This window comes from Aotus nancymaae, unplaced genomic scaffold, assembly GCF_030222135.1.
Source record: "Aotus nancymaae isolate 86718 unplaced genomic scaffold, 86718_ANA_hifiasm-v0.15.2.pri h1tg000040l, whole genome shotgun sequence".
NCBI classification, from domain to species: domain Eukaryota; kingdom Metazoa; phylum Chordata; class Mammalia; order Primates; family Aotidae; genus Aotus; species Aotus nancymaae.
In genome coordinates, this window is record NW_026988454.1 from 36,607,539 (window position 1) to 36,633,815 (window position 26,277).

The 26,277-nt window shown below is 38.2% G+C and overlaps 1 protein-coding gene across 31 annotated transcripts in view; it reads left to right on the forward strand.

Annotated features, from left to right (window-relative positions):
* The window catches only part of EPB41L2 (erythrocyte membrane protein band 4.1 like 2), a 225,463-nt gene that overhangs the window by 117,130 nt on the left and 82,056 nt on the right, over nucleotides 1-26,277 (forward strand). For all 31 annotated transcript variants that reach the window (XM_021666542.2, XM_012458328.2, XM_012458331.2 and 28 more), the window contains exon 4: nucleotides 19,062-19,166. In XM_021666542.2, the coding sequence (XP_021522217.1) occupies nucleotides 19,062-19,166 (105 nt within the window). The remainder of the gene's footprint in view (nucleotides 1-19,061; nucleotides 19,167-26,277) is intronic.

Below are 26,277 nucleotides of genomic sequence, written 5' to 3' on the forward strand. Positions count from 1 at the left end.
TGGTAATTCTGTTGAAAACTTAATTTGTATTTACTGAATGGGAAAAGACTGCCATACCACATAAGTGATAGAATATTTTGGTCCAGCTTGAAGAACACAAGAGGCTCACAGCAGCAGAGCCTGGCCTCATAATCAAGTCACTCCTTAGCTGGACGTTGGTCAGGTGTGACCTCAGGCTGTCTTTTGACCTGTGTTACCACTTGGTTTTCTGAGTCTTCCCTTGTGTCAACTTGGTCCTCTAATCAGACACATGCTGAGTTGCCTGACCTTCCTTCCAGTTTCTCACCCTTCCAACTCCGCATTTTCCTTTCCCCATCACATGATTCCTGCCTGTCTTTTAATTTCCAACTCAAATCCAGCTCTCAGAATGTTCTTTTCTTCCTTGGAACTTGTTTGCACCATTAGTTTGGCAATTAATCTTGCACTGCCCTGTGAAAGACCCTCTTGTGTTGCTGTGTTGAACAACTGCTAAACTCTTGTATTGTTTGATTTTTCACATGCTGATGTTGTTTCTTCACCTGGTTTATTACCAGTTTCTCTAGAAAAATAACTTTCTTCTCTCTTCCCACAGAGCCTTAACAGAGTACTTTGCCTAAAATACTTCTCATAGAAAGTATTTTTGATTTATTTCCCTCTACTTTCTTGTATATTTTTAAGGTTTTTATCTTTCTATTCAAGATAAATGATTGCTTAAATAGTGATGTTTCTAATTCTTCTCTCCATCCCCTCCAATTAGAAAACAAAGATTTGGGCATTTGTATGTGTATATAAATATATATAAAATTCACCCCACTCTCATTGTTGCTACTGCTGTCCACCATTGCCCTGCTTTTCAGATGCTTGGAAACAGCAGACTGACTTGTTATAGAAATACTTTAAGGGCTTACATAAATGAAAACTGTTACGTTTCTATAAAAGGTTGTGAGGCTCTAGGCGTGACAGCCATGTAGAAGTTACTATGGTGTGACCCTGGCCACTTAAGAGCTCACCTTCACAGCCCAGAGGGAAATGCAGGCTTGCAGAAGCTCTGTTCTTTCACTTCTGTTGGAGCTGCTATCAGACCAGGTTGCTCGCTGACTGGGCATAGGCTGGGCTTGAAGAGAATGTAATTCTTGTTTGTTTTCTAATAATGTCTCCTCTTCCCTTGAAGAAACTAAAGAATGATAGCCCATTTTATTTCTCAACTTCTGCATTCTTCATGTTTGGTTTCAAAACCAGGGGATTACTTTGTTTGTCCCTGCGTCAATGGTATTTTAAAAGCATTAAACTTGAAAGTAATTTCTAACTATGACATGCTTTTGAAGAAACTATCCACATCATACTGCATAGGCTTGCTACGCACTGACAGCCATGCCAGCTCCTTGGCGACTTACCACTTAGTAAGTTTTTACTCTCATCAGAGGGTGGTAGTAGAACAGGAACTAGATCTTTGAATTATTTTTCTGTTTTGGAATGAAAATTACTTCAGAGTCAAGTAGGCTTAGAAATAGTGGAAAAAGTTATTTTCAGAATAAAATTTGTACTTTAAAGTCAGTTTGGACACATTTTTGTCGCTTTAAAATATGTACTTGGCCGGGCGCGGTGGCTCACGCCTATAATCCCAGCACTTTGGGAGGCCAAGGCAGGTGGATGACGAGGTCAAGAGATCGAGACCATCCTGGTCAACATGGTGAAACCCCGTCTCTACTAAAAATACAAAAAAATTAGCTGGGCATGGTGGCGCATGGCTGTAGTCCCAGCTACTTGGGAGGCTGAGGCAGGAGAATTGCTTGAACCCAGGAGGCAGATGTTGCGGTGAGCTGAGATCATGCCATTGCACTCCAGCCTGGGTAACAAGAGCAAAACTCCATCTCAAAAAAAAAAAAAAAATATATATATGTACTCATATCAGTTAGAATGGCAGTCATTAAAAAGTCAGGAAACAGCAGATGCTGGGGAGGAAGTAGAGAAATAGGAATGCTTTTACATTGTTGGTGGGAGTGTAAATTATTGTGGAAGACTGTGTGGCAATTCCTCAAGGATCTAGAACCAGAAATACCATTTGGCCCACCAATCCCATTACTGGGTATATACCCAAAGGATTATAAATCATTCTACTATAACGACACATGCACACATAAGTTTATTGCAGCACTATTCACAATAGCAAAGACTTGGAACCAATCCAAATGCCCATCAGTGATAGACTGGATAAAGAAAATGTGGTACATGTAAACCATGGAATAGTATGTAGCCATAAAAAGGATGAGTTTGTGTCCTTTGCAGGGACATGGATGAAGCTGGAAACCATCATTCTCAGCAAACTAACACAGGAACAGAAAACCAAACCCTGCATGTTCTCACTTGTAAGTGGGAGTTGAACAGTGAGAACACATGGACACAGGGAGGGGAACATCACACACTGGGGGCTGTCGGGGGATGGGGGTTGGAGACGGAGAGATAGCATTAGCAGAAATACCTAATGTAGATGACAGGTTGACAGGTGCATCAAACCACCATGGCACGTGTATACCTATGTAACAAACCTGCACGTTCTGCACTTGTATCCCAGAACTTAAAGTATAATTAAAAAGAAATGTGTAGGCAGTAAAATTTTTAAAATCTTTGCCGGAGTTCATCAAATGAAGAGATATAATCTAATTACTCTCTCATGCAACAACAATTATAAACTATCTTTTGTTAAACCCACTGTGTTTAGAATCACTCTGTCATTATCACTGTTTTATTTCTAGTCTTTGATTTCCTTTCTATTGTCTTCTGTTCTGAACAAATTAAAGATGATGTTACTAACATAGTTTTTGTTTTTCAGCTGTCAGGAAATGTTATTGATTATTTGCTTTCCTCATCCCTTCCCAGCTGCCAGGCATGATATGGAGGACAGGGATTTGAGAATCTTGTCTCCATCTGCGAGTGTTGTTTAATGTTCACACAAAACCTGGGGTTAGGTTCATTCTTTTCATTCATTCCTCAGCAGAAGTGCATACTCTGTGGCCAAGTGGAAACATGGACAGAATTTATTGTTAGTATTTATAGCACTATAACATAATATGGAGCTTAAAGGGATTGAATGTGATGTAACATAATAAAATATAGTCTACAAAAATCCCTGGATTACTCAGAAAAATAATTTTATGATGCAAGGTGGCTAAATGATTAAAGCACTGATAAATGATCTGTCAGACTGCTATTTAAATAATTAAACTCTGCAATGGAGTTATGCATCAACTCTGAACTATGTTAGAGAAATTTTGATCAGGAGTATTAATTTATCTTTTATTATATTTTGTTTTGACTCATATTCTGGAGAGGCATCTCAAGACAAAAGCTCCATCCTGTCTGTTAATTAAACTACATCTCGTAAGTGTGCTTCATTTGTAGAGTAGGCCATTTTAGCCCGTTTTGACATTAAGCCTGATTTTGTGTATCAGTCTAGTTATTCACACAGAAAGAAAATTTAATCTGAGTTTTATCACCATTTTTTTGTTTTATTCGTTGATATCTCCTTCCAGATTTCTGTCAGCAACAATTTAAAGTGAACCAAATAGAACTGCTCTGATAAGCTATTCTTCTGTAGCACAGAAAGCCTGTATGAATCAAATGTCATAATTCATTCTAGGCAAATAGTTTACAGAGAATGTGCTAGCCTACAGAAGTTTGCTGCTTATAATTTTTGAAATAAATTTTAATGGAAATATGGTGCTTTAGCAACTTTTATGAAAATACTTAAAAAATTTGGTGTGCACGTCTGGGTAGAAGTTTGATATCAATCTCTTTATTATCTAACAGTTATAGTCACTTCTCCGTCTTTTAAAAGAGATTATAATTCTTTACAGACTTAAGCCAAGTCTTGCTGTTTAAACTGAGTATTAGAAAAATTTGGACAAAAATCCTGGGTTTTCAGTTTTAAAAAATTAATGACAGGGTTACTAGTCTCTCTTAGTGATGGTAAGTTTAAGTAAAATGAGAAGTTAAGGAAATCATATTTTCACACTATTTTACAAATTTCTTCTTAAAATAGTATTTATTTAAATATATCTTGTGTGTTCAGAAATAATTTTTATCCCCAGATATTGATTTGGTTCCTTCTTGGGCTGAGAAGATTAAAAAGTATGAGGTATCATTTTTCCTTTTATTGATGAATTTTACTTTCAGAGATAAGCTTTACATATAAAACAGGAATAGCAGGTATGTATTCACACACACTTATATATACACACACATATCCACACACATAAACATATGATTAAAATTGATAAAGTATTGTTTATAATTCTGAAAAGTAATATAAAAGTACAGAAGTGCCAAGGTTATTATAGGCTGGAGTTGGTATGTCTGTCTTTATTGAGGAGAAACTTTTGGATTTCAAAGAATGATTTATTTAAGGCTGAGTTCAGTGGCTCACGCCTGTAATCCCAGCACTTTGGGAGGCCAAGGCAGGTGGATCACACTTGAGGTCAGGAGTTTGAGACCAGCCTGGCCAATATGGTGAAACCCCATCTCTACTAAAAATACAAAAATTAGCTGGGCATGGTGTGGGGGGGCACCTGTAGTCTCAGCTACTTGAGAGGCTGAGGTACGAGAATTGCTAGAACCTGGAAGGTGGAGGCTGTGGTGAGGCGGGGTCACGCCACTGCACTGCAGCCTAGGTGAGACTCTGTCTCAAAAAAAAAAAAAAAAAAATACAAAACGAAGATATATTACTTAGGAAAACTCAGCTATACCTAACCAATTACATTTTTTATTTGAAAACTGCTTAAATAGTAGAATCCAAGCAAAAATTGGGATTACAAGAAAAGGTTTTAATATATCCTTGTATATCAAGGATGACATAAAAAATGTACTATAAACATTTGTTCAGGGCAAACCACTTTCCTGGCTTTACGGGGCCAATGTTGCCATTTTTGATCCAGGCTTTCTTTGGCTTGGCATTAACTAGGAATCTTCCCATCCTGCAAAACCAAAACCAGTGTATTTGTTGGGGTTTAAATAAATTAGTCTCTTCACTTCTACTAAATCATATGGAGAAGTGGGTTCCCACCCATGGGAAAGAAAGCATAAAATACAGAATCTGTCTCCTATCCTTTTTCAGTCTGCTTTCCCTAATTTTGCTGGTCGCAGGTCCCTTGCATTGGGGGAAGAATGCATATGTGTGTGTGTGTGTTTACACAGTGACATGCACACTTTACATTGTCTTAGATCAACTTCTGTAGGGAGCAGAGCTAAATGTGTGTGTTTACCATCTTTAAATGGAAGTTCAGTTTGTACTTATAAAAGTTGGACAATCAACATGTTTTAATCACTTACTAAAATAAAGTGAACTCTTCTCCTGAATATAGCACATGTCAAAGTACCATTAGGTTCTCTGGATAGCTTCTAAAAAGACTTTTAATTGGTTGTGGTAGCTTTAATAGCATCTGTTTTGACGTAATTCATTGTTTTCTTGCAGGTGCTTTTCATTAGTTTTCATTTTCTTGCTTTATGATTTCCTGAAGTTGTCTAGATAATCCATATTATTTTGCATGTGTGTTTAATTGGGTAGAGTGGGAGCGGGTCCTAGGAGTTGAAAGAGGATAGAAATGCTCTTCTCCTTAAAATATGTTATTTGGGGCCGGGTGTGGTGGCTCACTCCTATAATCCCAGCACTTTGGGAGGCCAAGGTGAGCGGATCACGAGGTCAGGAAATCAAGACCATCCTGGCCAACATGGTGAAACCCCGTCTCTACTAAAAAATACAGAAAAATTAGCCAGGCACGGTGGCGTGCACCTGCAGTCTCAGCTGCTCAGGAGGCTGTGGCAGGGGAATCGCTTGAGCCCGGTTGGCAGAGGATGCTGTGAGCCGAGATTGTGCCACTGCACTACAGCCTGGGCAACAGAGCAAGACTCCTCCTCAAAAAATATCTATATGTTATTTGGGGCCAGGCGCGGTGGCTCACACCTGTAATCCCAGCACTTTGGGAGACTGAGACGGGTGGATCATTAGGTCAGGAGTTCGAGATCAGCCTGGCCAACATGGTGAAACCCCATCTCTACTAAACAAAACATTAGCTGGGTGTGGTGGTGTATGCCTATATTCCCAGCTACTCAGGAGGCTGAGGCAGGAGAATCATTTGAACCTGGGAGGCAGAGGTTTCAGTGAGCCAAGATCGCACCGTTGTACTCCAGGCTGGGTGACAGGCCGAGACTTGGTCTCATCTATGTATATGTTATTCGGGTTTTTGGCAAATAATAGTTGTAATTCATTTGTTATTCACTTGGTTTGGGTCATTATTTATTATATATAGTTTTCTGGCTTTGTTCATTAAGCATTTCCGGACCAAGCATTGGTGATACCATGAGGAATTTTTAGTCTCCTCTGAGCCCTGGTTGGAGCCTGTGCAATAAAGGGGAAAGGATTCATTCCTGTGTTCAGCGTTGGATTTCAGACTGATTTACTATTCTGTTTCTTGGTGCTTTTACCCCTTAGACTTTCTTATTACTAGTTCCATGATGATATCCAGGTGTTCGTTTATAGTATTATAATACAAAAAATGTTCCATGCTTGCTGCCTACTTTTTCTTCCTCTGGAAACAAAATCCCTACTTTTTCAAATCTAGCAGATAAGCAGCTGAGTAAGAGAGGATCAGCAGTTTGAGTGAATGACTTCAGTGTGTGAATTACCTGTACTGCCTTCTAAGAGATGTTTGCATTTTAAAAGAAGATACCTGTTTACTCTAAAGAATCTAGTGGTCCAATTCTAGTGGTAGAATTTCACTATTGAAGCCAAGAGAAGGATAAAAATAAAGGCAGTTTGGGGTGGGAGGAGGATAGAGGGCTGGATTTTTGACATCTTTGGGTCAGGTGGGCACACTACCAGTAGTACAGCTTTTTTGAAAGGCATGGCTCAGGGCCACGTTCACAGCCAACAAAGCTGCTTAACTTTCCTGCTTCTGAATTCCTAGTTTCTTTCTGATGCTTCACAGTTTCCTCCTTACATAGTTGTAGCAATTTTTGTGTATGTGTTTTAAATCAAGCAAGACCTTAAAGATTAACCCAGCCAGGTCCCCTTTTCTCTGCAAGCCAGTAGTGAACAAAGACCTTGTTATCACTTTGTCTTTTATTTTACTTTGTTAGTCATCCACCAGGAATGAAAAACTTTTACTTGGAAAAAATGTCAGGCTGAATAGAAACACTGTTGCCCCAAGTAGATCAACGTTTAAAAACTGAGATATCTCAAAATGAAGTGTATTTTCCCCCTAGATTGCCCAGAAGTTGCTTGTCCTCAAATCCAAGAATCAGAAATTAAGGTGCTAAAGTATAAGGACACTACTGTTGTTAGGAAACTCATCAAGACCTCTCCCTTTGGGTCATGTCCTATCTCCCTCTGCTTTACAGCCATAATAAAGTAAGTGTTTAAGTGATTAAGATTACTCTGCATTATAACTTGTTTTCTCCTTTGGTTAGTTGTTAAAAGAATAAGCACTCCTGGCTCATAGAGGTAAGAATAGTTTCATTGGGTCTGGATTGTGGTAAGATGTAGGATGTCTAGTTGTCTTGTATTTTTCCACCTGATGATTTCTTTCACAAAGGTAGACTAAAATATAATTGTCATTGAAGGTTGTCAGATAAATCTTGTTTTATAAGGCTGTGTTGATGTGTTTTGTTTTGTTTTTTGAGACGGAATCTCACTCTGTTGCCCATGCTGGAGTGCAGTGGCAAGATCTTGGCTCATTGCAACCTCTGCCGCCCGGGTTCAAGCCATTCTCCTGCCTCAGCCTCCAAATATCTGGAATTACAGGTGCCTGCCATGCACCTGGCTAATTTTTGTAGTTTTAGTAGAGACAAGAGTTTCACCATCTTGGCCAGGCTGGTCTTGAACTCCTGACCTTGTGATCCACCCACCTGGGCCTCCCAAAGTGGTGGATTATAGGCGTGAGCCACCATACCCAGCCAATCATTTTTTTAAAAAAGAATTTTAAGTGAATAGTTGAGAATTTGATTTATTATCCTGGCTTTTCTATCTGGGTCTTTGAAAGGGACAAAAGGAGCACATCTGTTCTTTAGGACATTGCCTGGCCAGATTGAAAACTGAAGATTGATGGATTTGGAGTATATGGGCAGATTGTATGCTGGCACAGGGATTCTGTTTGCTGACTGCTTTGTGGTTAAGCTTTTAAAAATTTGTTGGTTAAGTTTTTTAAAAAAAATTTTAGGGTTTTTAGGGCAGTGAAGTTACTCTGTATGATACTATAATACATCATGTATAAATGACATTGTACGTTTTTCCAAACTCATAGAATGTAGGATGCTGAGAGTGAACCCTGTAAACTGTCGACTTAGGGTGATACAGTGGAGGTTCATCAGTTCTAACAAATGTACCCACTGTGGGGGTGATGTTGATAATCATCTCAGTGGGGGAGGTTATGCATTGTGTGAAAGCAGGGGATATATAGGAAACTTCTGTACCTTCTGCTCAATTTCTCTGTGAACCTAAAACTGATCTAAATAAGAAATTACAGATGCCTAGATTCTCCCTTTGTAGATTTGAATTCGGTGGGTCTGAGTGGGCTGGAGCATCTGTGTAGCCAGAGTTAGGAACTGCTTTGAGAGGCCTCACATTAAAACTGTAGGAGGTCTTATTAAGTGCATGTGTGGGTTCATTTACTTCACAGCTGTTTACTAACTCTAATTGGTAGCTGAATTTGGTTATGATTTGTTTTGAGCAATGCCTATGACATAGTAAGGGCTTGATAAATATTAACTATTATAATGTTATTATATTTTAAAATCCTGATTATCTGTTTTTCTCAGGATTTTACCAGCTTTCTTAATTTTTGATGAAAATACTTAAGTCCTATGCCTTGGATAAATTCCTGGTGTTCTTATATTTCATCACTATGTGACTTAGAAGGGCTATAATGTAAATATATGCCACTTACATATTTGCAATGACTTTGCAATTTAAATAACTTGCTTAGACTGAAAAATTAAACCCTATTTAGTACATTTACAAGTAAGAAAAAAAACCCCACAAGATTTAAAAATAATATATTTTATCTTGTACTTTTGAATTATCCCTAGTGTTTAAGGACTTTTCCTTTGAGGGTCAGAAGAGAGACATTGGCTAGAACCAGTAGCATTACAAAAATGTAGAATGTCAAAGGTGAACTTATTTCCCACTGAAATAAACTCTAAGAGTAGAAATATAGTTGGTTTTTGCAGATGAGAAATTGCAAATTTAGCAGGCTATTTAGCAGCTGTTCACTTAGAGCAAATGAAGATTTAGATAATTCTCCCTCATAAGCTAGAATACTATTCCATTAAACTTTTATTACCAAAGGAAGGCATTTATGGAATGCCTGCAGGGCTGCATTTTATGAATGGCTGAGCAACTGACACATATTAGAACTGACAGAGGTGTTTATTGTTTTGTTTAAGCAAAAAATACATGTACTTTTTTGTATAAAGTTTGTAGATATTTACTTGTCATCAAATATGGTTTTCTTAACAAGCCTTAAGATCCATTGCTCTGGGGCTTTTTAGAGGTTTTCTGCATCTTCGTTCCATAGGTTGGCTTTGGGTTTGTTGTGGAGCTAGAATGTAGGTGTGAGTAGTAGGAATTGGTTCCTGAAATAACCTTCTGCACACCTGTTTGGATGTGTGGAGGTAGAAGTCCTCCAAGTGGGTATACGCTGGTCTACTAGCTGATTCTTATGTCTTGAAAACTCATAATTTCTGGACTACAGGCAATGAAAACTACAAATGCCTAAGTAATAAATTTGTGTGAAGTTGTGAATCATATATTAAAAGCTTAATATTGTTTAAAACTAAAAATTAGCACTTATTTTATTTGTTAAAAAAAAAAGGGGCCGTGTCATAGACTTCAATTTGTTGTTGACAGTGTGTTTTTTGTTTGTGTGTTAATAATGTTGGTAGCAGGATTTCAGATTTTTTTGGTGCCGTTTTCCATAGAGCATGAAAATGAAATACATTTTTTCTATCTTCTTTAAGCTTACCAAGTTGCTTATGAGATTAATTGTATACTCAGTTAATAATTCTGAAATATTTAAAAACCCAGCTGACTGGGGTGGAAGAACATTCCATTGAATACTGCTTTTAGATGTGATGGACTTGGAAGCATTGTGCTTATGAAATAAGGGTCTTACTTATGTAACATGTAAGAAGGGCAAGTACTTCTCTCTTTGAGGAGTCAATTAAAGTATACATGTGATTTTATTAAAGGTGAACCTGTGCGCTTCTGGCTTTACTAGTTTTCCTTTAAAATTTTTGCAGGGTCCAGTTACTGAAGGGTATCTTTGCAGTCTGTTTTAGTCTAGTGTGTGTTTTCCTAAGTAGCAGCTTTTTAATTTTAATTTTTAGCAACTGAAACTACGTTGAATGGTATTTTGTGTCATTCCTGTCAACAACATTGCAAAATTCCCCCGGTATTCTATCATAATCCCTTGAATCCCGTGGAATGGAAAAGATGTGAAGATCCTTAATGAACTGTGAGAAGTTTTCCTTTCACCCTCCTTTCCTTTTAATTTAGTTTTTAAGGAATAGTATACAAGAAAAATTTCTTTATAGTGATTTGTAAGAAACCAACATGTTTACATAAATCTGATATCTGTCTATCTTAACTGTATACATGTATACATATATGAAGTTTTCCTGATTAATTAAAATTAAGTTTGAAAAAAATTTTTCAGTTACTTAAAAAAAAGAGAAAAGAACAGGTGCCATGGCTCATGCCTGTAATGCCAGCACTTTGGAAGGACAAGGCGGGAGAATTGCTTAAGTGCAGAGGTTAGAGACCAGCTTGGCTAAGATGGTGAAACCCCATCTGCCTTTAACAACAAATTTTTAGCCAGGCATGGTGGCATGCACCTGTAGACTCAGCTACTCAGGAGGCTGAGGCAGGAAGATTGAGCATAGAAGTTTGAGGCTGCAGTGAGCTAAGATTGTGCCACTTTACTCCAGCCTTAGCAACAGAACCAGACCCCATCTCTTAAAATGAAAAGAAAAAAATGTATACACATGTCTTCTATATTTATGTATCTACATGCATGTGTTTGTGTATTATATATAATATGTATCTTTTTTGAGTATTTGGAAAAAATGTTTTCAAACTGAATTCTTATTAATGGATCAGGGAAACTTTTCTTAATACTCTTCCTTTACTGTAAATGTCTCATTTACTACTGGAATTATGTTTTTAACACACACACAAAATCATTGACCAGGGTTTCTTTTTCCTGGGGTTTGAATGAACTTTGGGACAGAGATGTGTTAACAACTCCCTTAGATTGGTAGGAAAAGAATTATCTGATAAATCACAGCCTTAGGTTATTTGAGACACACTCTCTTCTTCTGTACGGTTTTATTGGATTCCCTTCCCCCGCCAACAATGTGTCAGTTGTTGTGTTTGCTCTGTGCATACCTTTCTTTCCTTGGCCTTTTATATTTGCATAGTGTAGTTTGGAGCTAGTGCAAAATACATAGCTTCAAGGCTGTAATGTATAGATTGCATTGTGCACTTCCCATCAGCATCTCCTCGGCACACAATAACTGCAGTGTGGAGGGCCCTCCGCGGAGACAGTGATGGTGTTTATAAAACGCCAGTGGTGTGTGGTGTTCACTACAATCTGCCGGGTAAGCAGTTGCACAAATTCCTCCAAGTTTGAGAGGCCTCCAGAAATGTCATGTTTTGGCCTCAGTATTGAATGCCACAAATAACAGCACAGGCATGGGGGACTTTGCTCAGCCTCTGATTCCAGTCTGCCTTTCTTTGGCTGCATATGCAGTAGGTTTCATTGCCTCTTTTTCTTTTTAAATGAAAGTCCTCAAAAGCTAGCTTTCCAATTTTTGAATAACGTGTTTTGAGTCCATCTAAATTGTCTTGTTTTGTCTCTCTTCTTTGGATATCCATAATATAGTATGTAGGTGTTTTAAAAAACTAAAACCCTGATACCCGGAAAGTGGACCAAAGGGCTTCTGTTGTTGTTGTTGTTGTTGTTGTTGTTGTTTGTGGTTTTTTTTTTTTTGAGACGGAGTCTTACACTGTCCCCTGGGCTGGAGTACAATGGCACGGTCTCAGCTCACTGCAACCTCTTCCTCCTGGGTTCAAGCGATTCTCCAGCCTCAGCCTCCTGAGTAACTGTAATTACAGGTGCCTGCCCCTACGCCCAGCTATTATTTTTATTTTATTATTTTATTTTTTAGTAGAAACGGAGTTTCACTATTTGGCCAGGTTGGTCTTGAATGCCTGACCTTGTGATCCATCCGCCTCGGCCTCCCAGAGTGTTGGGATTACAGGCGTGAGCCACCGCACCTGGCCTTTTTGTTTGTTTTTTAAAGTTTTCAACCCATTAACTTTACATTGCTAGTAAGTGGTATAAGTAGGGTTAGGGAGAGGCAGACAGAGGAAAAATAGATAGCTAAGCTTGTTGGCATTTAATATAGAAAGTTATATTCAAAATACTTGTTTTTGAAGTGTATTTGGCAAGTTTTATTAACAGTTGCATGGTTTTATTGTTTAATGAATTTGATACTACATTGTCAGAATAGAGATCGACACAGTGTGTGCTTTATGAAGATTCTACTGTAAGAACAGAAACAAAGCAAAGGCATGCTTCAGATAGCAAGAAGAAATGACAGCAAAAGTGATGTCTTAGTGAAGGAATGTGCAAGACTAGAAAACCCCCTATCCCTTCTGCATAAAGATGAGGTATGGCCTACTCATAAGAGGAAGGGGCAGATTGGCTTTTTTGCTTATGTCATTTCTCTAGTTCCCAAAAAGTATTTGGAGATGCTCTAGTTTACTAAGGAAGAGTATAAGCACAATGTAGAATTGTGAAAATGAAGTGTTGGCCTGTGCTGGTCTTCTCCCAGAATCCAGTTGGCAGTGTGTGTTTGGTTTAGGTCCTTGAACGTTGTGGGTTGGTAGTCCATGAGCTAGATAAAGAGATTGTGTAAGAAACCAGAAGGCCTGAATTCTAGACTCAACTCTGCCAACTTTTTGACTGGCCTTATGGCATTGAGCCATTCATTCCACTTGCTGATATCTTTTGGCCTACTAGTCAGCTGAATACTCAGTTGGGGGCATTGAAGTAAGATGTACTTTTTCTTAAAGAACTCAATATCTGAAAGTAGTAAGTATCAAAAGGAGTAGAATAGAAGAGTAAGTGCCATAGATGTGAAAGAATACTCTTGAAGGAGAATGATGAACTATTGGGAGATTGGAATAGGCTTCATGGGGAAGGATAATTTGGAGATTTGCTTACAAGTAGAGGTAGAGTTTCGACACTTGGAAATAAATCAGGGGAAAAAAATTAGAATATGTCTTGATAAGTCAGTAAGTATTTCTCTTTATCTGGGACAATACCCCCAAATTGCTATGAAAACTAATGAAGCAACTATGTGTACTGGTATCTTATGTGCAAGTTATGAAGCAAAATTATGTGTGTATTTTACTTGGTTAACAAATGTGTATTTGTAGTCCTTTAATGCAGTAGAATTCAAGTTATTATTTATTTAAAAAATGTTGCTAGGAGAAAGTTACTTTCCTGGATAGAAGTGTAGAATATTAGTATATATTACTAGCACACATAAGAATTTAATTATTTTAAAAGAAATTTGGAAAATCAAACTGAAAAATTAGATAAACTCTCTATAACCTTATTTTTCTTATTTGTGAAATAAGGAAATTGAATTAAATAACTGAAAACTTTAAAATCATATTTAAAATCAATTATTATTTTAGAGCAGCTCAAAAAGGTATTGTAATTTCAGCTGGCTTTAATGAATCCCTGTAATAAGCCAAACATTTTATTGATCATTTTAAACATACTTCATTTAATTCTCTTATCACCATTATAAGGTGGGTACTTTTAAAGAGAGGAAACTGAGGCCTAGAGAAGTTACGTAACTTGCTGTGGTTGAAGAGCTGTTAAGATAGGGCTGGGGTCAAGCCCAGGACACTGTGATAATACTACAGTACTTTTCTTCCATATTGTTAAGAATTGGTGATTCTCAAGAAGGATGGAACATCCCAGAATCTGATGGGAGAGGAAGAACTATCTTGAAGAACAATTTCAACTTATATGCCCCCGTACGTTTTTATGTGCTACCATTATACATTGCGCCTTGGTTCTTTACCCCCACCCCAAAGAGAATTGTTTTTTATGGAGTGTGTTGTGAACAGTGTGAAGACGAAGTTGTGAGCCATTGGATGGTATTGCCATCCAAGCCGACCCAATCAAGTTTGTTTGCAGATTAGTGCTGTAAAATGTTGTAACTTGGAACATTCACATGTAGCATTTAGTATGTGTCTCCTGATAATCTGATGCTTTTTAGAATGTAAGAAGAAATGTGCTACTTATTTCGTTTGCCTTTTAGAATAAGCCTCCAAAGCAGATCTGTTTTGGGTTTCTTAGGAGTGAATTTTCAGTGTTTTTTTGTTACAAATTTCCTTCTCAGTCCTTCTTTTTATTCTCTAACTTATGTTTAGTCCTCTCTTGTCTTGATGACTTTATTATAGCTATTTAGAAAAATAATGCATGTTAGAACCTTTTAAATGTTGAGTATAAATAATAAATTAGGAGAATGAAATCATTGTAGATTAATAAATTTTATTAATTTTGCTAGGGATTCAGTGAGCTTTCTTAATTTGAAGTTTTATAGCATTGTTTCTTTTAGTATTGCCTTTCCTTTATTTCTCTCATCTCAATCTAGGACTCTGACAAGATATTTGTAGACCCCTCATTCCGTTCTCCATGTCTGTGAAGTTCTTTCATATTGTCCTTCCCTTTGTTTTTCTCAGCCCCATTCTGGATAGTTTTTTTCAGATCTGTCTTACAGTTCACTGGATTTCTCTTCAGCTGTGTCATATCCTGTCCATTTGGATTATAACTTAGTTACTATAGTTTTCATTTCTACATGTTTTATTTTGTTATTTTCAAAACCTGCTTTTTGATAGTCACTTTTTCCTTAGTCATATTTTAAAACATTTCTTATAAACACATAAAACATACATATTTTGTGTTTTGTACTTGATAATTCTATTATGTACAGTCTCTGAAGATGTGATTCTGATACTGTGTCTAACTTTTAATTACGATATCTGGTTTCCTGGTGGTTTTGTGATTTTTAATTTATGTTTTTTTAGATTTTTGTCTATGAGAATTTCTTGCTTCTCTCAGGCAGCTAGGCACAGGCTTCTCTCAGGCAGCTGGACACATCTTGGACTAGTTTAAAATGGATTTTCTTTTGGCATTTTTGAATCAAACAGATGTGATACCAGTGTCTACATCTGTGTTAGGGTCAGATAGTGGTACAGGTTGAGTATCTTTTATCTGAAATGCTTTGGACTAGAAATGTTTGATATTTCAAGTTTTTTTTTTTCAGATTTTGTAATACTTGAGCATTCCAAATCAAGAGATTGGAAATCCGAAATGCTCCAGTGAGCATTTTGTTTGAGCATAATGTTGGCATTGAAAAACTTGTGGATTTTGGAGCGTTTCATATTTTGGGTTTTTGGATTTGGGATGGTCAACCGGTAATTCTTTCCTATCTCATTTCTTGAGGTGTGGTTTTTAGAACAGTAATTCTGTTGTAGAATACATTAGTAAATGTTGTATTAAAAAATAGTGGTCTCTTTTGCTAAATAGTTTTGGGAAACGTCAAGTTTCCCAAGTGAAAGGAATGATGGGAAACAAGGTTTTTTGCATTGCAGAACTCCTTAGGATATCTGTTATACAAATAGGTGTTTTGATGCTCAGTAATAGTATGCAATAAGCAGAATTTTTCTTGTCCCACTCTACTGCTGTTTTTGGGAATGAGGGGTATATATAACTCATGGGACGAGTGGGACCAGCAGAACATAACTTTGGCAAATACAGGTTGGCCTCTTGATACTGGCTTCTGCCAATAGCCTTCTTGCCGTCTCCACTGTGTTTATACCACTTTATGACCATGTGTGTGCGTGTACGTGTGCGTGTGTGTGTGTTCTGTACTTAAACTCCCTTAGGGATGTTATGATTGTATCTGCTATTCTTTATCCCCAGAGTAAAACATTGTCATTGAGCAGAGCTCTTGTATCAGGCTATCTCATAGGCCATCGGTCACTTCTCTTTGGGCCAGATTATGTCCAAATTGGTAGATACATAATGCTTTAGTTTTGGCTTTCCATTTATTTTCTTTCTCTGCCAGTTGCTTATACATTTCTTGAGACTGTGTTTGTTTTACTCGTCATTGATTCCCCGGTATCTTAACATAGGAACTGACACATGTGGATCAATATAGATTGAGTCTTAGCTTGGCAAGCCTTCACAATTATCTGAGAGTTGAACAGTGTAACCAGCAGTCATATTGCATGGCTTGTTTATTCTGGATGGCTTCCTTTTTCATTTCACTGTTTCCTCCAGTATCTTTTGAACAGAAATTGACACGGTCTCTATAAACATCCAAAGTAAAAAGTAAGTTATTTTGAATATCTGTTTTCTCTACCTCAAAAAATCATTTCCTCCTCTAAGATTCACTTTAGATGTCATATTCTTGGTGAAGCTGTAATTTCTCTAAGTCTCATTTACTCATTCAATTTCCGGTGTTCCAGTAGCACTTTGTGCATCGCTTTCTTAACATGTGTTTCATGGTGTTGCATTTTTGCTTTTCCTTCCAGATTTTGAGTTCATTGAGGGTGGAGAGGCAGATGGAAGCTTGAGTAACCTGTATGTGCAATCAGGATCTCATCAAGCATTGAGAATATCTGTTTCCTGGAGAGAGAAGGAAAGAATAGTAGAGAAGCAGTCTTAGCATCTAGAAACATTTTGGTGTTTGTTAGATGTGGGATAGTGAAAGAATATTTGACAGCAGAGTACAGCTATGATTGGTTGAGGCATATTCCATCTCACTGGGTTAATTTGATTCTCACATAAGCTCCCTCATTTTACAGTCAGGGAGACTTAGTGGTTTTTCATTGTCACACTGGTCCAGTAATAGAAAATACTTACAAAATATTGAATGATAGAGGAACTAGGTCGGATAGAGGAACTGGTCCAGCTGTCATGCTGAAACCTCATGTACAGCCAGCATACCAACACCAAATTGTAGTGGTGAGCTGTATGGGTGTTTTTTCCTCTTAATCTTGTAGGGGAATTCTGTCCATGAGGGTATGTTCCTATTTTTGAAATGGAAGGCAATGAGAAAGTGTGAATTATTAATAAGAGTTGATTTGAAGCTAATGTTAGAATTGGAGGGTGTTTTCTCCTTGAACTGAGATGTGTCTTTGTAGACATCAGGTGTCTTCAATATTCTTTTTACCCTAATTTCAGATAGCATCATAACCAATTGTTATGTACTGCAGCTCTTTTAGTACTCACTACACCTCTTGTGGTATCTGGTATCTGTTATCCTCATTTCACAGATGTGCAGATTAAGGCAAGCAGATGTTAAGTGTCTTGCTGTGGGTCACATAGCTTATAAATAATGGAAGTGTATTTAGAACTATGGTGTTTAGAACACAGAGCCCAATACTCTTATTCTCTACACTGTATTTGTATATACTTTTAATGTATAGACAAACAAGCACATATCTATCTTAAGCATACCCAGTGATTTAATTGACTGTAAAATCCTGATTGTGAACCTATAGTATGTATATGGCACATTGCTTTTTAAAATTTATTATTATTTATGTATTTATTTATTGAGATAGGGTCTCACTGTCACCCAGGCTGGAGTGCAGTGGCATGTACACAGCTTACTGTAGCCTCCGCCTCCCAGGCTTAAGCAATCCTTTCACCCCAGCCTCCCGAGTAGCTGAGACTACAGGCACACACCACCACACCTGGCTAATTTTTGTGGGTTTTTTTGTAGCGATGAGGTTTTACCATGTTGCCCAGGATGGTCTCGAACTCCTGAGCTCAGGAGATTTGCCCACCTCAGCCTCAAAGTGCTGGGATTACAGGTGTGAGCTACCATGCCTGGTCTTACGTTGCTTATTATGTTGAAATAATGTAATCTGTGTAGCATTCTCTTTCTTCCCTTTACAGTTTGATGCAATTCTATTCTTTTGAGAAATGTTACCATAGGAGACATAATAATAAAAGTACCAGATTATCTTCCTCAAGATATATGTGGGGGGGACATTAATTTTCACACACTGGGTGAACTAGTGCACATTTTAATAGTGAGAGGGCATTCATTTTGAGAATGGAAAAGTCTGTTGGCTTTTTCTTTTTCGCTAGCAATCCATTGGTGGCTTTTATCAGTGCATCTGGGGAGGAGGCCTGTGTCTGACCTGACCTCACAGTTGGGTTGTTCCAGAGGTGTGCATCCTAATTGGAAATGAGTCATCACTCTGCTTATGTTTTGCCATTGGTTAGACAATGAGCTTTTCTTCTGTGGCTGTCAAAGACTCCTATATCTCTGTTCACAGCAGCTTCTTAAATTAAAAAGAAAAATCTATTCAAGGTGAAAGTATGTTAAGCCCTTAGAGGCATTTGATTTCTTGTCCCACTTGCATTATCTTGTATTTTTAGAATTTATCCTAGGGAGTGAACACCATATCATTCTCTAGGAAAATTGTAAATAGAAGCATAACTTGTATAGAAAAAAAAGTCTGTTCTACAGATATCATAGAACAAAAATAAAACATTAAACCTAAGTGCTGATAGGACAAATTATGTTAGGATATACTGAATACTAGAGCTAAATGATTTTCCTGGGGAGTAGTATACTTTATATATATGAGCCACCTTGAGGAATTGATGGAAGCAGTTTGAACATTTTTAAAATAAGAAAATGAACAGCTAACATTTTGCTTTTTTAGTCCTTTTTATGTTTATATCGAGTAGCAATAAAGCAGATGGTGCTTGCTTATGCTTTTGTTTTAGATTTTATGCTTTGTATATGTGTGCAGGGTGAGAGGGCTAAAGTTAAAAAATTAATCACTTTTATATTGTTAGAAAATGATAAATATTTAATGTCAATTTATAATAAATCATGTATCTGATATGATGTCTTTTATTTATAGCAGTCTTGGAATCTTTACTACTTGAAAAGTAAAGTTACTATTTTTTCTCCAGAAACGTGCTAAGGGACAAGTGTTATTTGACAGAGTGTGTGAACACCTCAATCTCTTGGAGAAGGACTACTTTGGACTTTTATTTCAGGAAAGCCCTGAGCAGAAAGTAAGTGATTTCAAGTTTATTTGTATCTTTTTAGAACATATTGTTTTTTTTTTCTTAAAGAGTTTATCTCAGTTTAAACTTTAGCTATAAAATAACTTAGGTGTTTATTATGACTTCACTGTGAAATCTGGTAAATACTGAAAAACTATCTTGTGTAGAGAGAAACCACCTGTAGCTTTTTGGCATGTGTGTGTGCATGTGTGCACGTGCTTTGCACTTACAACATAAGCAGACAGAATAGAATGTCATCAGTGGAAAATTGATGTTCTGGCGTAAAGATAACACAGACTAAATGGTATCATTTCAATCACTTTAGGCTCTCAGTCACTCAAACTGGCCTTTTGCTACCAGGTAAGTAAAGAAGCTGATAACATCAGCTCATATTGTGCAGTCACCTGTATGCTAGGTATTAAGGCATACCTGAAAAGCAGGGATGATAGCTTATTGGAACGATTCTGTCTGAGGATACCAAGAACACTTGCTCACAGTGAAAGGGGTTACTCTCCATTATCTGACATTCAAATTACAGTCAGTAGAACAGAGCAATCAATAGAAGAACATAAGTGTGAATTTTATTTGCCTATGTTGCTATCATTGTTTGTATTTACACGTCCTACTAATGAAATAGAGGATAGTAAGGGTGATAATTATATATACTTTAAGTTTTCTCGACTTGCTTTGCTTTAAATACTTGGTATCTAATTTGTGGTTTAATTCCATGTTTAGACTAAAGACAATTAAATTGCATGGCTGCCTGCTGAATAGTACACCAGTATTTTTAATAGAACTCTGTTTAGAGTACTGTTCTCAGATGTAATAGCACATTTGACTAAATAAACTAGGTGTTTTTTAGACTATAAATTATAAGGTGGTCTTGATATTGTTTCCAATTATGTGCTCTTCTGTTGGTCCTAAAAGCTGCAAAAAAGGAAGTGGTGGGAATTTGGTTAGAACTACCTACTGTTTTTGAGATTACATACTGTTAGATTCATAGGAGCATATAATATAATCTTCGTAAAGCAGAGGGCAATTCAGTATGTTGTGCAATACATAGAATAACATGTTATCTTAGTAGACATAGGATATACTACATTAAGAAATCTGGGCTGGGCACGGTGGCTCACGCCTGTAATCCCAGCACCTGGGAGGCCAAGGCAGGTGGATCACTTGAGATCAGGAGCTCAAGACCAGCCTGACCAAGGTAGTAAAACCCTGTTTCAACTAAAATTACAAAAATTAGCTGGGCATGGTAGCGCATGCCTGTAGTCCCAGCTACTCGAGAGGCTGAGGCAGGAGAATCGCTTGAACCTGGGAGGCAGAGGTTGCAGTGAGCTGAGATCGCACCATTGGACTCCAGCCTGGGTGACACAGCGAGACTCCATCTCAAAAAGAAAGAAAAAAAAAAGAAATTTGGTATTTTTGGAATACTAGTTTTGCATAAGAAAGAGTAGTATTTATTTAGATAGTAGGATATACTATTTTTTTTTATTTTGACAACTCTCAATTTATGTGTCCACTTAATAGCTTTCACTGAATCTCAGACTCATATTCTTAACTGCCTACTGGATGTGGGAATTGACAGTTCCCTCTCTGTTGTCTGTACATTTAGTACACACCTTGTTTGTGTGTTACTCTTTCTCCCTATTATTCTATGAATTCCTTGAGAGTAGAAGCTATGCCTTACTTATCTGTGCAGCCTCTGTATATGTAGACATTAATTGCTAGTTATTACCTGTGTGTCATTTCACACCTATAAGGATATCCACTCTCATGAAAATAGAAAATAGCAAGTGTTGGCAAGGATGTGGAGAGACTGGAGATGATGTGTACTGTGGGTAGGAAGGTAAACTGATAGAACCACTCTGGAAAACACTGTGGAGCTTCCACAGAAAGTTAAAACTAGAACTACTGGCCAGGCGCAGAGTGACTCACGCCTGTAATCCCTGCACTTTGGGAGGCCAAGGCAGGTGGATCACGAGGTCAGGAGTTTAAGATCAGCCTTGACGACATAGTAAAACCCTGTTTCTACTAAAAATACAAAAATTAGCTGGGCATGGTGGTGCGCACCTGTAGTCCCAGCCACTTGGGAGGCTGAGGCAGGAAAATCGCTTGAACCTGGGAGGCAGAGGTTGCAGTGAGCGGATATCGTGCCATTGCATTCCAGCATGAGCAACAAGAATGAAACTCCATCTTAACAACAACAACAACAAAATAGGACTACTACATGATCTAGCAGTCCCACTTCTGGGTATATATACAAAATAATTGAAAGCAAGATCTTGAAGAGGTATTTGGATACCCATGTTCATTGCAGCATTATTCATAACAGCCAAGAGATGGAAGCAACCTAAATGTCCATTAATGGGTGAATAAAGAAAATGTGGTATATACATACAATGGAATATGTATGTTCATATCAATACATACTCAGCCTTTAGAAAGAAGGAAATCCTGTGACATGTTATATCATGGATTAACCTAGAGGACACTATGTTAAGTGAGTTAAGGCAGTCACTAAAAGACAAGCACTGTAGGATTCCACTTATATGAAGCAGACTCATAGAAACAGAGAGTAGAATGGTGGTTGCTAGGGGCTGGGGGAGGGGGAGTCGGGGAATTGTTGTTTAATAGGTAGAGTTTCAGTTTTGCAAGATGTAAAAGTTTTAGAGATCTGTTGTACAATGAGAATAGAGTTTACATTACCCAACTGTACAATAATAAATGGTTAAAATGGCAAGTTTTATGTTACGTGCTTTTTACCACAATTAAAAGCAACTCCACTAGCTGTGTAAAAACCAGTGTGCTCACTGCTGAGGTTGTAACCATAAACGGTGAGAACCAAGACCCTGCCCTCAGGGATGTCCCTGCCTATGTTTTAGTTGAGGAGGCAGAGTGGAAAAGCTAATTCTGCAGTTACTGAATTTTGAAAAGTCAGGATGCTAAACAGGAAGACTCTGCTTAGGAGGAAGTGATGCATAAGCAGAAATCTCATGTGTGAGTGGACTTTGGCTGCGCGATGGGACATGGGAAGCACATACACGAGGCCCTGAGACTGGAGCAACTGTCTGCTTAAAAACTGGAAAGAAGCCTGGTGTGGGTTAGTAAGGGGAGGATGAGATCAGGCTAGGGGAAAGGCTGGGTGTTAAGGAGGCTGAGATCATGCAGGGCCATTTAAGGCTACATGTTAAGGCTTGGGACATTTCCTTTTTGCTAAGAAAAATGGCAAACTGTTGATAGGCTGAAGCAAGGATGTAGATGATCAGTTTTGTCTTTAAAAAGGTCACTTTGGTTAATGATGGGAATGGGATGAGAGGGGACTTGAGTAGGGCTGTGCACCCAAAGCACGAAAGTAGCCTTGAGTAAGGTTGTAGCAGTGGAAGTAGAAGAGCCAGTGATTTAAGAGAGAGTGAGAAAGGAGGCTGACTCAATCTGATGAATGATTGGGCATGAAGGATGACAGATAGCAAGAATTAAGGCCTGGGTTTCTGGATGGTTGGAGGTGTTCAGTAAGAAGGGAGGGAGGACTCTATTGGGGGTTGGTAGGGGATATCTGAGTGTAGTTTCTGACATACCGAGTTTTAGGTTCAATAACTTATGGAAAGAACAAGTAAATAAATGAATTTAGTTTTGGATGTGTCTTAAAGAATGGCAGCCTGCATGGAACAAATACCCAACTCTAGATATAATCTGTCTTAGCAGTGCAGGGTGCATGGGGTAGCTTTATTTCCTGACATGAATATCATATTTATGTGGAGGCTTGTAACCAGGCATAGTTCTTTGTAACTTACCTGTTTTTAAAAGAATCAGAGGTGGCTTTTACCATAAAAATATTCCAAATAAAGCAGAAATGGCTGTTAACAGCTGATCATTCTGGATTATTCTGGTATTCTCACTAGGCAGCAGGCACAATTCTAAGCACCTTACCTGTGTTGTCTCATACAGTTCTCAGAATAATCCTAAGAGGATTATTATTATTATTATTATTAATAGAGGATTATTATTAACTACACTTTGTAGATGCAGAAATTTGAGGCATAGAGAAGTTGAAGTCACCCAAGGTCACCTAGCCAATAATGTTGGTGATAAGATTCAAATTCAGGCAAAAAACTCAGAAGAAAAAGAAAATTTTAGAATTTTAGGGAAAATGCAACAGTTGTAAACCTTCTGTCAGTCAAGGTAAAAATGGACACAGTTTTTTTTATAGCTATCATAACTGGAAAGTAGAAGAATACCAACTTGCCTTAGAGGAATTTTTCATGTTCTCAAATTCTGAAAGTCACCTTGCAAGAATTTACACCTGGGATGTTGAAGGACATTGTGAGCTGAGTTCCCAGGATGAGTTTCACAGGTGATGTTTCTATTATATTGTCAATACATTTAAGGGCATGAGCTAACTTATTGTTGGTGATTCTGTGATGGTCCGTGCCAGTGCTGCTCAAAAGAGACTTCTTCCTTTGTGTTAGAATCACCTGGGGGATGGATTTTCAATTAGGAATCTTATTTATCTCTCTCCCACCGCCATTGTTCCTAAACACACATGTGCGCATGCGCACACACATAGAAATGCACGTTCATTGGGTATGCTGTAATTCCTCCTTTTCCAGTTAAAAAATAGTGCCATCAGTATTTAATTTACATGTAGGATGTTGAAGGATGTTGTAGGATGTTGAAGGATGTTATAGGCTGAGCAGGGAAATGTCCTATTCCTCAATATGTTGGGCCAGAAAACAGATTAATCTTTGGTCAGGCTAATGTTTTCAAGTATATAGCTTTCCAGTAATCTAATGCAATTCAGTGATAGAAGTTAATATATCCTGTCCTAAATACCAACTGGACATTTATTAGGGACTAGATAGAAGACACTTTCAAGCTTTATTACCTGACAAGGGCCTGTGGTATGAATATTTTATATTGTTATATTAAGGCAGATCTATAAATTTTGGAAATCATATGAGCAGTTTAATGTTGACATTCTATTACAGCTACTGAGAATTATGGCCAGTATTCTGGATGTGGACAGGGAAGGGACATTCTGCACAGAAGAAAAGTAATCGTTCCAGCGTGAATGATCATGACGTGGGTGTGGAGTTTCAAGTTGTCTGACGGGCTGGAGGATGTGGCAGTTCCAGCCTCTCCAGATAGGAAAGACTTGTGAGGGGTAGGCAAGTTGGCAGGGGGAGGGAGGGACTGGTGTTGCAGCTGTGTTTTCTCATGAGCACACTGTTTTAACTTAGATCATGGGTTAATTTGGGGTGACTTTGTGGGGAGTGCTAATGGAGTTTATGGGAAAGCAGCTGGAAAAATAAACAAAGATCATTCTTTGGATCTTGTATCTCATGCTGAGGAATCTAGATTTTAAGTAGGAGGTAGCATGGTCAGATTTGGGCATCAGAAAGAACCTGTTCATGGTGCGAAGCAAAATTATAGGAGATTGAGACCAGAGGCGGGAAGGTCAGGAGACAGTTACAGTAGTCCAGTCCAGAGATGATAAAAACTAGGGCAGTGGTACCAGGAGTGAAGAGAAAAGAACAAAAATTCTGCATAGGTAATGTCCACAGGACTTTGTAACTGTCATCTCTGAGCTATGGCAACAGGTGAGTGGGGGAAGAACTGGGGAAAAATCCTAGGTTTCAGAGTTGGGTAGCTGGGGAGCTTGATGGAGACTTTTACAAAGGGACTTTGGAGGAGGAGCAGCAGTTTGAGGTATACTAGGGAGCGGAGATGGAATTTAATTTCTATTTTGCCAACTTGGACATGTTTGTAAGCTGTTGGCTAGATGATTGGCAATCAGGGAGTAGGTGAAGGATGAAGAACATTAACAGTAGAGAATTTGAGAGGCTGGGTGTGGTGGCTCACACCTGTAATCCCAGCACTTTAGGAGGCCCAGGCAGGAGGATCACTTGAGCCCAGGAGTTTGAGACCAGCCCGGGCAACATAGTGAGACTTTGTCTCTACAAAAAAATTAAAAAATTAGCCAGGCATAGTGGTACATACCTTTAGTCCCAGCTACTCGGAGGAGGGGAGAGGGGTGCTGTGGGAGGATCACTTGAGCCCAGTAGGTCGAGGCAGCAATGTGCTGTGATCGCACCACTGCACTCTAGTCTAGGTGACAGAGCAAGACCCTGTCTTTAAAGAAAAAAAGGAAATTTGAGAGTGAGTGTAAACTATTGTTTAAAGAAGTGCTTGACTGTGGAGAAAAGGACAGATGGGAGAATGATACTAGACAATATAGACCTGCAGTGTCCAATACAAGTTTTCATGATGATGGAAATGTTCGATACCTGCACTGTCCAGCATGGCACTCATTAGCTGCATATGGCTACTGATCACTTGAAAGATGGTTAGTGTGTCTGAGGAAATCAACTTAAGTTTTATTTGCTGTAACTAAATTTAAATAGCCTCATGTGACCAGTGGCTATCATATTACACAGCAGAGAGAGTTTACTAAGAGTTTTGGGGTTGGCGGATTTACTTTGATGGAAATTACTTTGACTTTAGCTATGAGAAAGCCCAAGAAAAGTGCATGGTTGAAGAGAGAGGAGAGTGACTATGATGATGAAAGTCATGAAGAGGATTAGCCTTGAATAAAGAGGTGATGTCATCCTGAGTCTGCAAGAAACAGAATAAGAGGTGGCACAGTTGTTAAAAAAAAAATCTTAGTTGAGCAAAGTGCAGCCTCAAATCTCTGTGAAGTAGAAGGTAAAAACATTTGCTTAAGAGTGACTAGGGTAGCAGTGGGACAGGAGAGGCAGCCAACCAAAATTAGTATGTGGATTGCAGTTAACAGTTCTGCTGAGATTTGAGGGGGTGGGTCTATAAAATTGTGATGGGAGCAGAATATATTTGTGTGAGTTTTTCTCTAATTGCCATCAGCAACCTGAGTATCATAGTTGAGAAATGGAATATTAGCACAGTTCTCAGTTGACTATGTTCATGGAGGCAATAGTAGGAGGACAAAGGATTGTGAAGTCTGGAGTTGCTGATGAGATGTAATTAAGTTGATTATTCACGAGGTCGCAGGAAGGAAAATTCCTAAAGCTGTAATAGGCTGATGAACTGGGAGAACATGGCTGGGGCAAAGGATGAATGTTCAAAGATGTTGGAGAGCAGA